Source organism: Dendrobates tinctorius, unplaced genomic scaffold, assembly GCF_039654945.1.
Source record: "Dendrobates tinctorius isolate UK_male_01 unplaced genomic scaffold, ASM3965494v1 ptg000046l, whole genome shotgun sequence".
Taxonomy (NCBI): domain Eukaryota; kingdom Metazoa; phylum Chordata; class Amphibia; order Anura; family Dendrobatidae; genus Dendrobates; species Dendrobates tinctorius.
Window position 1 is genome coordinate 31,616,733 of NW_027361714.1, and position 13,512 is coordinate 31,630,244.

The window sequence follows — 13,512 nt, forward strand, 5'->3', positions numbered from 1 at the left end:
TTATCCATGACCTCTTTATCACCAACAAACTCTCCTTCCTTGCCATCACTGAAACCTGGCTCACTCCCTCTGACACAGCCTCTCCAGCTGCACATTCCTATGGCGGATTCCATCTCTCTCATACCCCTCACCCCAGCAACAAATGTGATGGAGGAGTTGGCTTGCTCCTGTCTGATACCTGCTCCTTTACCCCAATTCCTCTGCCACCCTCCACTACTCTTCCCTCGCTCTAGGTGCACTCCGTCCGCATCTATTCACCCTCCAACCTCCAACTGGCTGTCATCTACCGCCCCCAAGAACTAGCCATCTCCACCTTTCTCGACCACTTCACCACCTGGCTACTCCATTTCCTTTCTGCTGACATCCCCACCGTCATCATGGGTGACTTCAACATCCCCATTGACACTTCCACCCCAGCTGCCTCTAAACTTCTATCGCTCACGGCTTCCCTCGGCCTCACTCAATGGTCCTCTGCGGCCACTCACAAAGATGGTCACACACTGGACCTTATCTTCACCCGTCTCTATTCCCTCACTAATCTCAATAACTCACCCCTCCCCCTGTCTGACCACAACCTACTGACATTCTCTTCCCTATCCTCTCCTACTGCGCAACCCCCGCTCCATAAACTCACTCATCCTCGCAGGAATCTCAAACACCTCAATTGACAATCACTCTCTGAGTCCCTTCTCCCTCTTACAGACATAGCTTCCCTTTATGACACAGATGCTGCTGCCACTTTTTATAACACCACAATAACAGCAACACTTGATTCGGCTGCCCCCCTCATGCAGAGCAAAACTCGAACAATCAACAGGCAGCCCTGGCTGACCAGCCTGATCAAAGAACTGAGACGGGTTTCCAGGGCCGCTGAGCGGAGATGGAAGAGAACCCATTCTACTGAGCACTTCAATGCATACAAGCAGTCCCTTGCCAGCTTTAAGTCCATGCTCTCTGCCGCAAAACAAACTCACTTCGCATCTCTCATATCCTCCCTGTCTCACAACCCTAAACAGCTCTTCAACACTTTCAATTCTCTACTCCGTCCCACAGCAACTCTTCCCCCTCCTCTCATTTCTGCTGAAAACTTTGCCTCCTTCTTTAAGCAGAAGATCGACACGATCAGACAAAACTTTGGCCCGCAGCCCCCAATGCCCCTCTTAGCCACTCAGCCCTGTTCTGCAAAAGCCAGCTTCTCTACCATGACAGAAGATCAGCTCTCCACCCTTCTGTTAAGATCACACCTCACCACTTGTGCCCTCGACCCACTCCTGTCTCACTTCATCCCTAACTTGGCCACAGTCTTCATCCCATCTCTAACACACCTCTTCAACCTTTCACTTACAAATCGTGTCCTTCCCTCATCCTTCAAACATGCCTCAATCACACCCATCCTCAAAAAGCCCTCCCTTGACCCATCCTCTGTGTCTAACTATCGCCCGATATCTCTACTCCCTTACGCCTCAAAACTACTGGAACAGCATGTATATGTTGAACTGTCCTCCCACCTCTCCTCCTGTTCCCTTTTTGACCGGTTACAATTTGGCTTCCGACCGCATCACTCAACTTAAACTGCCCTAGCTAAAGTCACTAACAACTTACTAAACACCAAGAGCAAGCGACACTACTCTCTCCTCCTTCTCCTGGACCTGTCCTCTGCCTTCGACACCGTAGACCATTCCCTCCTGCTACAGACTCTCTCATCTCTTGGCATCACAGACTTGGCCCTATCGTGGATCTCATCATACCTAACAGACCGAACATTTAGTGTCTCCTTCTTACACACCACCTCCTCACCTCACCCCCTGTTTGTCGGTGTTCCTCAAGGCTCTGTCCTAGGACCCCTACTATTCTCCATCTACATCTTTGGCTTGGGACAGCTCATAGAATCCCACGGTTTGCAGTACCACCTCTATGCCGATGACACGCAGATCTACCTATCTGGAGCCAACCTCGCCTCCTTACTAACTGAAATCTCACAATGTCTGTCTGCTACCTCAGCCTTCTACTATGCTCGCTTTCTCAAACTGAACATGGACAAAACAGAATTCATCATCTTTCCCCCATCTCACTCTACCCCTCCACCAGACCTATCCATCAATGTCAATGGCTGCTCTCTTTCCCCAGTCCCGCACGCTCGGTGCCTTGGGATGATCCTCGACTCTGCACTCTCTTTCAACCCACATATCCAAGCCCTCGCCTCCTCCTGCCATCTCAAACTCAAAAATATTTCCCAGATTCGCTCACTCCTCAACCATGAAACCACAAAAACACTACTGCATGCTCTTATCATCTCCCGCCTCGACTACTGCAACCTCCTACTCTCTGGCCTCCCCTCTAGCACTGTAGCTCCACTCCAGTCCATCCTACACTCTGCTGCCCGACTAATCCACCTGTCTCCCTGTTATTCCCCAGGCTCCCCCCTATGCCAGGCCCTTCACTGGCTTCCTATTGCCCAGAGGCTCCAATTCAAAACCCTAACCATGACATACAAAGCCACCCACAACCTGTCTACTCCATACATATTGTATGTACTTGTGTGTCCCTTGTCTTACACATGTTTACATTATTGTACCTGTCTATAGCTCCCCTTTTCAAATGTAAAGCTCCATGGAATAAATGGCGATATATAAATGCATAATAATAATAATAATAATAATAAATAATAACATACACCTTCATCAGTCTGCTACATAATATGAAAATAAAAGAAAAAGAAAAAAAATTGTCCCTATAAAATATAATGTACAAAGGAAACATAAAGATAAGAAATTAAAATTAACTCTCTAGATGCAAATTCATATAAAAGAGCAATCATGAAACTGAGTAAGAAAAGGGTTTCAATGAAGAAAATAGGCTAGGGACCAAGATACCTACTCAACTGCTATAGAAGAAAGAGAGCTCAAGGAGATTATGTGGCCGAAAGCCTGTTATGATAGAAAATAGGATGTTATAACAGAATAGATGAATATCCCTATAGATAAGGTAGTATAAAGTAAGGGAATAAGTGGAGACCATTATTAGTATAGTAATGAGCGTTAATATATAGTAAAATCTAGTTAGGGTCAGTGGGAGCTGTAAATATTATGGAGTTGCAGTTAGATAATATTAGAATGGAAGATTTATTACCTGTCTGCATCTGAATTACAAGATGTGTTAGTCCAGTAATGTATAGGATATATAGAATTAGCTCGATCTGTAAACAGGTATAAGTAGTTAGAAAAAATTTATGTACTAAATAGAAGACAAAACAAAGAGAATATGCCCACCCGGAAAGGCGCAGATGGAGACAGATGGGGCAGGATCATGAGCAGGGCCGGCGTTAGGAGCAGGCAGACCAGGCAGCTGCCTAGGGCCCCCCTCTCCCCAGGGGCAACCAGCTAGTGGCACATCATGCAACCGCTAAGGGGCCCCTGTGAAGCAAGGGGGCCCGCCTGCCCCCGGCGCCGATTCTCCCCGCAGCCGCAGTGAACTATACCGGCATCATAGACGCTAGTACAGTTCACAGCAATGATGGAGGAGAGAGCGTCAGCTGATGCTCCCTCTCCCATCATTCGCCACTCCGCCTCTAACACAGTGGGTGCGCTTTGACGTCATTGCGCTCTCACTGTGTGCAAGGCAGAGCAGGAGACAGGAGCCAGGAGCAGTGCAGGTACAAGGACAGGTGAGGAGTGGTTGTTTTTTCTTTATAAATATATCGCTGTGTGTGCTGGACTGTGGGGCCACTCTCGTGGGGTGGGGGGGTATGCTATGTGTGGCTGGGCTGTATATACCATGCGGGGCTGGGCTATATATATCATGCGGGGCTGGGCTTTATATAACATGCGGGGCTGGGCAGTATATACCATGCGGGGCTGGGCAGTATATACCATTCGGGGCTGGGCAGTATATACCATGCGGGGCTGGGCTGTATATACCATGCGGGGCTGGTCTATATATACCATGCGGGGCTGGGCTATATATACCATGTGGGGCTGTGCTGTATATACCATGCGGGGCTGAGCTATATATTCCATGCGGGGCTGGGCTGTATATACCATGCGGGGCTGAGCTATATATACCATGTGTGGCTCGTCTATATATACCATGTGGGGCTGGGCTATATATACCATGCGTGGCTGGGCTATATATACCATGCGGGGCTGGGCTGTATATGCCATGCGGGGCTGGGCTGTATATACCATGCGGGGCTGGGCTATATATACCATGCGGGGCTGGGCTGTATATACCATGCGGGGCTGGGCTATATATACCATGCGGGGCTGGGCTGTATATACCATGCGGGGCTGGGCAATACAGTATATACCATGCGGTGCTGGGCTATATATACCATGCGTGGCTGGGCTGTATATACTATGCGGGGCTGGGCTGTATATACCATGTGGGACTGGGCTATATATACCATGTGGGGCTGGGCTATATATACCATGCGAGGCTGGGCTAATTATACCATTACATTATATTCTGTGGAGTGGCTGCATTTTACTCTGTGGGGTAGCTGCATTATGCTCTAAGGGGTGGCTGCATTATACTATAAGGGAGCGGCATTATATTCTATTGGGGGGTTACATTATATTGCATGGCAAGGCTGCATTATACTCTGTGGGTTGGCTGCATTATGCTCTATGGGGTGGATGCATTATGCTATATCTGGGCTGCATTATACTGTATCGAGGACTATGGGGAATACATTATATGAAGAACTATGGGGTGCATTATACTATGGGTGCCATCCCTTTTGTTCTTTGGATTGAGCACCTGTTCTGTGGGTAGCTGGCATGCAGCCCAGGTGTGTGAGTTTGTACTGCACTTGGACACTTTGGGGTGCATTATACTATGGGAAGTGAATTGTACTACATGGATGACTATGGCGGTGCATTATACTATATGGAGCACTGAGGAGTGTATTATACTACATGGAAGACTGAGCAGTGTATTTTAATGTATGGAGGGCTATGAGGAGTGTATTATACTATATGGAGGACTGAGGAGTGTATTATACTATATGGAGGACTATGGGGCACATTATATTATACGGAGGACTATGGGGTGTAAACTGTAGATGTGCTGCTGATAAAATGATACTGTATGGTGATCTGTTAGTGATCCATTAGTCATCGTTCTGTTTCCATCATTCTTTCTCAGATGGTGGAAAGAGGCCAGGAAACAAGTGTTGAACGACTTCAATATTGTCGATCACACTCATTTAGCGGCCTGAACTCAGCACATGTAACTACAACCGAAATGCTTCTGTGTGTTGTGCAATAAGTTAGCATTTGGGGCCCCATTTTAAACTTTGCCTAAGGCCCCACTTTGCCTAAAACCGGCCCTGATCATTGGGCAGGATGGAGACATCTGTCTCCATCATGCTCGATGATCCTGCCTCATCTGTCTCCATCCTGCCTCCTGCGGCGATGCTCCCTCCATTCAGTTCAAGCGCACACTCGCCGGCGAATGACAATGATGTCAGATGCCGGTGACATGCACGCTGATGTCAGCTGCCAGCCTCTGATTGGTTGGCAGCTTTTAACTATTGCCATGTGGGCCCACACGCCAATAGAGTGCAACTGAACTTTCATCTCGGATGCAGGTTCAGTTACTGCAGCGGCAGAATCAGCTGGGGCCCGATGACCAGGAGAGATGGGGCCCGATGCGGTCCCCCTCTGTTCATCGGGCCCCATATGCCAGTCAGGGCAGTATTGTCCTCATGGCGGCCCTGATCTAACCACTAACCATGAGCGGAGGAAAAGTTTTGGTGTTATCATATTCTCTGAAAAAAGGCCAAGAAAGCAAAAATTCTGCTGGGGTATGTAAACTTTTGAGCACAACTGTATATAAACATACATACACATAGTGGCTCAGTGGTTAGCACTGAAGCATGGCAGCGCTGGAGTCCTGGGTTCAAATCACACCGAGGACAACATCTGCACAGAGATTGTATGTTCTCCCCGTGTTTGCGCGGGTATCCTTCGAGTTCTTCAGTTTCCTCCCACACTCCAAAGACATACTGATAGGGGATTTAGATTGTGAGCCCCATTGAGGAAACTGCCGATAATGCCTGTAAAGCGCTGTGGAATTAATGGTGCTATATAACTAAGTGAAATAAATAAATACTGTAAGGCCATTTTAAGAGACAGTACCGGGTGCATCTGAAGGCAAAGATAGGCAACTCAACTCAAAAATAGTCTGCTGAAGGGAAACTTTACATTTTAATATTTTGAACTTTGGCTTCTTATCATGTAAATACCCTAAACATACATATGAATATGCTCTTACAGTGCTGTCAGTTGCTGCTTCTTGGTTCATGATACACAGGAATCGACTTTAAATTGCTGTTTACATAACCACATCTATCATGAACTAAGACAGTTGTTCAGTTCTCTCCATTGTTTCCATTCTGCATACTCACAATCTCCAAACAGCAAAATCTCCAAGAACCAGGAGCTCTCAAACCATCCAATAGTGAGACAGCAGAGCGTACCGACTTCACTTGACTTAATAATTATCACTAGAGTTGAGCGATACCGTCCGATACTTCAAAGTATCGGATCGGAATGGATCGGCCGATCTTAAAAAAAAGTATCGGTATCGCCGATTCCGATACCGGAAGTCCCATTCAAGTCTATGGGACTTCCGGTATCGGAATAAGAAAAATCCTGTTTTTCCCTTGTACAGCCTCTCTGGGGTCTGTACGGGCCTTTCGGGGGGCTGTGCCGGCCTGCCAGGGGGTCTGTGCAGGCTCCGGTGGTCTGTGCAGGCCTGCCGGGGGGCTGTGCAGGCTCCGGTGGGCTGTGCCGGCCTGCCGGGGGGCTGTGTCGGCCTGCCGGGGGGCTGTGCAGGCTCCGGTGGGCTGTGCCGGCCTGCCGGGGGGCTGTGCCGGCCTGCCGGGGGGCTGTGCAGGCATCGTCCGATGGGACTACAAGTCCCATCGGGCGATGCCTGCTACCATGACAGTGATTGACACATTAGCCAATGATGGGACAGTAGTAGTCCCATCATCCGGCTAATGTGTTGAATGTAAAAAAAAAATAAAAAAAAAAATTACATGCTACATACATACAACATGCATACTACATACATGCTACATTCATACTACATACTACATACATGCTACATTCATACTACATATATACTACATGCAACATACATACTACATATATACTACATGCAACATACATACTACATATATACTACATGCATGCAACATGCATACTACATATATACTATATGCTACATACATACTACATATATGCTACATACATACTACATATATACTACATGCATGCTACATACATACTGCATGCTACATACATACTACATGCTACATAAATACTACATATATGCTACATACATACTACATATATACTACATGCATGCTACATACATACTGCATGCTACATACATACTACATGCTACATACATACCACATATACTACATACATACTACATGCATGCTACATGCTACATACATACCACATACATACTACATACATACTACATGCTACATACATACTACATATATACTACATGCATGCTACATACATACTACATGCTACATACATACCACATATATACTACATACATACTACATGCTACATACATACTACATATATACTACATGCATGCTACATACATACTGCATGCTACATGCATGCTACATACATACTACATACATACTACATGCTACATACATACCACATATATACTACATACATACTACATACAATACATTCATACAATACATACATAGACATACAGTACATATAACATAGAGTAACATACTTACCAATACTTGTCACATTGTTCCCCGAAGCCATTGTCTTTTACGGAATAAATATTAACATAACAAACCACAAAAATACTCACCCACGATCCGAAGCAGTCCACGAGTGTGTCCCACGACGATCTTGGGTAGAGAACTGCAGCATCAGCTGTTGCTGCCGTTCTCTACGGGCTGCAGGAATCCAATGACGGAAGGTAGGTATCCTTCCGCACTGTATTCCTCCGCCACTTAAAAAAAAAAAAGTCCCTAGTCTCACTTTATGCCATTGCTGTGTGGGAATTTCCCACACAGCAATGGCATAAAGTGAGACTAGGGACTTTTTTTTTTTAAGTGGCGGAGGAATACAGTGCGGAAGGATACCTACCTTCCGTCATTGGATTCCTGCAGCCCGTAGAGAACGGCAGCAACAGCTGATGCTGCAGTTCTCTACCCAAGATCGTCGTGGGACACACTCGTGGACTGCTTCGGATCGTGGGTGAGTATTTTTGTGGTTTGTTATGTTAATATTTATTCCGTAAAAGACAATGGCTTCGGGGAACAATGTGACAAGTATTGGTAAGTATGTTACTCTATGTTATATGTACTGTATGTCTATGTATGTATTGTATGAATGTATTGTATGTAGTATGTATGTAGTATATATGTGGTATGTATGTAGCATGTAGTATGTATGTAGTATGTATGTAGCATGCATGTAGCATGCAGTATGTATGTAGCATGCATGTAGTATATATGTAGTATGTATGTAGCATGTAGTATGTATGTAGTATGTATGTGGTATGTATGTAGCATGTAGTATGTATGTAGTATGTATGTAGCATGTAGTATGTATGTAGTATGTATGTAGTATATATGTAGTATGTATGTAGCATGCAGTATGTATGTAGCATGCATGTAGTATGTATGTAGTATATATGTAGTATGTATGTAGCATGTAGTATGTATGTAGCATGCATGTAGTATATATGTAGTATGTATGTAGCATGTAGTATGTATGTAGTATGTATGTAGTATGTATGTAGTATGTATGTAGCATGTAGTATGTATGTAGCATGCATGTAGCATGCATGTAGTATGTATGTAGTATGTATGTAGCATGCATGTAGTATGTATGTAGTATGCATGTAGTATGTATGTAGTATGTATGTAGCATGTATGTAGTATATATGTGTTATGTAGTATGTATGTATGTAGTATGTATGTAGTATGTATGTAGCATGTAGTATGTATGTAGCATGCATGTAGTATGTATGTAGTATGTATGTAGTATTTTTTTTTTTTTTTAACATTTAACACATTAGCCGGATGATGGGACTACTACTGTCCCATCATTGGCTAATGTGTCAATCACTGTCATGGTAGCAGGCATCGCCATATGGGACTTGTAGTCCCATCGGACGATGCTTGCACAGACCCCCGGACATCAGCACAGCCCCCCGGCAGGCCGGCAAAGCCCCCCGGCAGGCCGGTACAGACCCCCACAGGGTGCACAGACCACCGGCAGGCCGGCACAGCCCCCCGGCAGGCCAGTACAGACCCCCACAGGGTGCACAGACCACCGGCAGGCCGGCACAGCCCCCCGGCAGGCCGGTACAGACCCCGGGCAGTCCACACAGCCCCCCGGCAGGCCGGCACAGCCCCCCGGCAGGCCGGCAGAGACCCCCGGAAGGCCCGAAATGACGGCGCATCATGATGCGCACACACCGCGCATCATGATGACGTCAGGCTGTCAATCAACTTTGAACTTCCGATTCCGATGCCGACTTCCGATATTGAAAAAATATCGGAAGTCGGTATCGGAATTCCGATACAGCAAGTATCGGCCGATACCCGATACTTGCGGTATCGGAATGCTCAACACTAATTATCACTAAATTAGACAGGATTTTTTTTAGTTTTGCTAATTCCGAATTTTGGAGAAAGGTTCAATATTTTCGTCTCCTATTACATTATGACATTTTCCAGGAAAATGTCTTTTTTTAAACTCACAAGACTATAGTTTCCCAGCTCAAATTTTTCCACTTTTTGAAATATTGCACCAAATTTCTCATCTTGCAGTTCTGTGGAACAGAATCTAATCTCTGGAGAAACAAAGTATGTGTTGATTATATTTATCAGTGTCTATAATATTTCTTCAATATTACTTCTCAAGAGCAAAGTAGTAGATTTTTGAACATTTTTGATTACTGCACTGAAAATTGAATTTTCAATTTATACATATATAATGTTATACTAAATTTGCAAATGGAGTCCTCGATTCATCAAGACTGGTATTTTATAAACCAATATTGATGGTGCGCTGGAGTAAGATGTGCAAAATTTATTAAGAGGTATCTCCTCGTCAATTAAATTTTGAGCATCTTGCAGCTGCTATTTTCCACCACAAGAAAAGTACTTTAATCAGGGACAGAAGCTCATTACTGTCGAAATTTAAGCTTCTCTTTGTTGTAAATTATGTTGAATTTGCAGGCCAAGTTTCTCAAAGCCATGCTTTCTCCCAATAAAGGCTTACCCACAATTGGCAGAGTCAGCTGGGATGAGTGTAAGGCCGAGGTCAGATGTGCGAGAAACTAGCACGAGTCTCGCATTTCTGATCCAGGCCTTAAACTGCCAAGACATGCTAATTTTGTGCATCTGTGAGCTGCACAAAAACTTTGTGATATTTCAAACTGTATTATGCTATAATTCTCACAAAAATGGTTTGATGAATCGTGACCTAAGTGTTTTTTGTGTACTACAGTTACAGATGCTGGAGATAAAGTAAAGCAGCTTGAAAAAGAAGCTGATCGTTTATTGGATAAACTGAAACCTATCAAGGAACTTCAGGACAACTTGGGCAAAAATATCTCTCAGATCAAGGAGCTGATAAATCAAGCACGCAAACAAGCCAATTCTGTAAGTCTATTTTTATGTAGCATTCCCTGTTGAAGAACTTGGATATTGTTGTTCACCTCGTAAATAATTACAGATTGACAACTACTGGGTTGGTGTGAACATAGAATGACAATATGTATGGGTGATTCCCAAACTCCAGTCCTCGCAGACCCCAACAGGTCATGTTTTCAGGATTTCATTAGTATTTCACAGGTGATGGAAGTATCATCAAGGCATCAGGAATTCTCTCACATGTGTAACACTATGGAAATCCTGAAAACATGACCTGTTGGGGTCCGCGAGGACTGGAGTTTGGGAACCACTGGTATATATCAATAAGTCATACAGTTTACAGCCACTGATGGAACAAATCAAGACAGATGAAACTACATATGTCAAAATTATGAAGCTTCTTAGAGGTTATTCAGGGTAGTGAAGGAAGATGTCTAACCTTGGACCTTGGCATGGCTAACCAGTTAGACTGAGGTTGGCAGAAAAATAGGAAAGTTGCTCCTTAGAAGCAGCTAGATATTCTTTCTCAGCTAATTTGCTGAAAATCCACATAAATCTCTAAAAAGAAGATTGCAGAGCCATTGCAAATTAGTTTTTACAACTATTACACAGATCTAGTGTATGTGTCTCCATGGTAACAGACAACAAACCCTGTGTAGTCTGATCCTGCAGTCATACTTCTTCCATTGGTCCCCTTCATCTTAACATACATTTGATATACCAATATGAAATTGGTGACAGAAGGGCACATTACTACAAGATTGTCTATTATATTGGACACATGTAAGTCTGCAAAGCAACTCTAGAAAAAAAATGAGAGCAAATTTTTAATAAAGACTCTTTTTCATGTTACTATAGATGCATTGGGAAAACACAAATTTACAAGGTTTATATAGCCTTTATAGGGTTAAATTGAATTTGCAGTATAAGTTTAACTGGTTCCCATGCAGTCTCAGTGGTAGATAGTTATATACTGGGTAGGCCATTTATATGGATACACCTAAATAAAATGGGAATAGTCGGTGATATCAACTTAATGTTTGTGGCATATTAGTATATGGGAGGGGGGAACTTTTCAAGATGGGTGGTGACCATGGCGGCCATTATGAAGTCAGCCATTTTGGATCCAACTTTATCTTTTCAATCAAACGTATTGAAAATTTCACAAGAAAAACAATGATGTGCTTGGTTTTAACGTAACTTTATGCTTTCATGAGCTATTTACAAGTTTTTGACCATTTATAAAATGTGTTCAAAGTGCTGTCTATTTTGTTGGATTGTCAATGCAACCATCTTCTCCCACTCTTGACACATTGATAGCAAGGCCGCAGAAGAAATCCTAGCACAGGCTTCCAGTATCCGTTGTTTCAGATGCTGCACATCTCATATCTTCACAGCATAGACAATTGCCTTCAGATGACACAAAAGATAAAAGTCTAAGGGGGTTAGATTTGGAGACCTTGGTGGCCATTCAACTGGCCCACAATGACCAATCCACTTTCCAGGAAACTGCTCATGTAGGAATGCTCAGACCTGACACCAATAATTGATGGTATTGTGTGGTATATGGGATACAAAGACAGGCCTCTTCATCAATGGAAACCTCAATGCCACTGGATATCTGAAATTGCTATATGATGATGAGTTGCCCTCTTTATGCACTGAAGATGGCACGTTCCCTGAGTTTTTCCAGCAAGATAATGCACGACCACATTATGGGTGTCAGGTCCGAGCATTCCTACAAGGAATCTTACCCCCTTAAACTAGCATTTCTTCTGCAGTGTTGCTATCAGTGTGTCAAGAGTGGAAGAAGAGAAGAGGGTTACATTGACAAACCAACACAATGGGCAGCACTTTGAACACATTTTATAAGTGGTCATAAACTTGTAAATAACTCATGAAAGAATAAAGATACGTTAAACCCAAGCAGACCATTGTTTTTCCTGTGAAATCCGCAATAAGTTTGATGTGTCACTTGATCCTCTTCCCATTGAAAAAAATAAAGTTGGGTCCAAAATGGCCAACTTCAAAATGGCCGCCATGGTCACCACCCATCTTGAAAAGTTTCCCCCTCCCATATACTTATGTGCCACAAACAGGAAGTTGATATCACCAACCATTCCCATTTTATTTAGGTGTATCCATATAAAGATACTAGGTAGATAGATATGGGGTAACTAGATAGATAGATATGGGATAGATAGATAGATAGATAGATAGATAGATATTAGACAGATAGATAGATATTCTGCCTCTTTTTTCATTTTTTTCAATAAATTTTGTAACTGGTTATTTACTTGAGGTGCCCTGCACCTTATTTTTTTCTACAAGGCATAGGTGATGTTCCAATTTTTCTCTTTATATAGCTAGCTAGATAGATTGATTTAATATCAACATAAGCCTGTGTATTTAGCACACTTTCATTTTCAGTACTATTATGCTTCCGCAATAAAGGTGTTAATAATTATGTTTTGTATAATGAACCATAAATGACTCATGAAACAAATTATTCCAAATTATTTTTTTTCCCAAGGGCATTTTACTGTGTCTGAAGTAATGGAGTCTCATTTCTCATGGTTTAGAATGTCAGCCAGTCACTGTAAATTATATTATTTCCAGATACAGTATTTATATCTTCGCCTCTCATAGCCAATGTGCAGGTTACAATTCATCCTAGGAGATTTTTTATTTTCTTTATTTTCAATTTAGTAGGTATTAGTTTCTAATCATTCTGATCAGTTTCAAACATGTGATTTTTCATGTCAATACTCTTAGTTATAATTTTCTATGTCAGCCATTTCAACTGATTTATACATATTAGTTTATTTTTCCTATATTTCCAA

General features: G+C 43.2%; 1 protein-coding gene across 2 annotated transcripts in view; it reads left to right on the plus strand.

Annotated features, from left to right (window-relative positions):
- The window catches only part of LAMA2 (laminin subunit alpha 2), a 1,313,887-nt gene that overhangs the window by 1,173,361 nt on the left and 127,014 nt on the right, over positions 1-13,512 (plus strand). For both annotated transcript variants that reach the window (XM_073575794.1, XM_073575795.1), the window contains exon 44: positions 10,524-10,678. In XM_073575794.1, the coding sequence (XP_073431895.1) occupies positions 10,524-10,678 (155 nt within the window). The remainder of the gene's footprint in view (positions 1-10,523; positions 10,679-13,512) is intronic.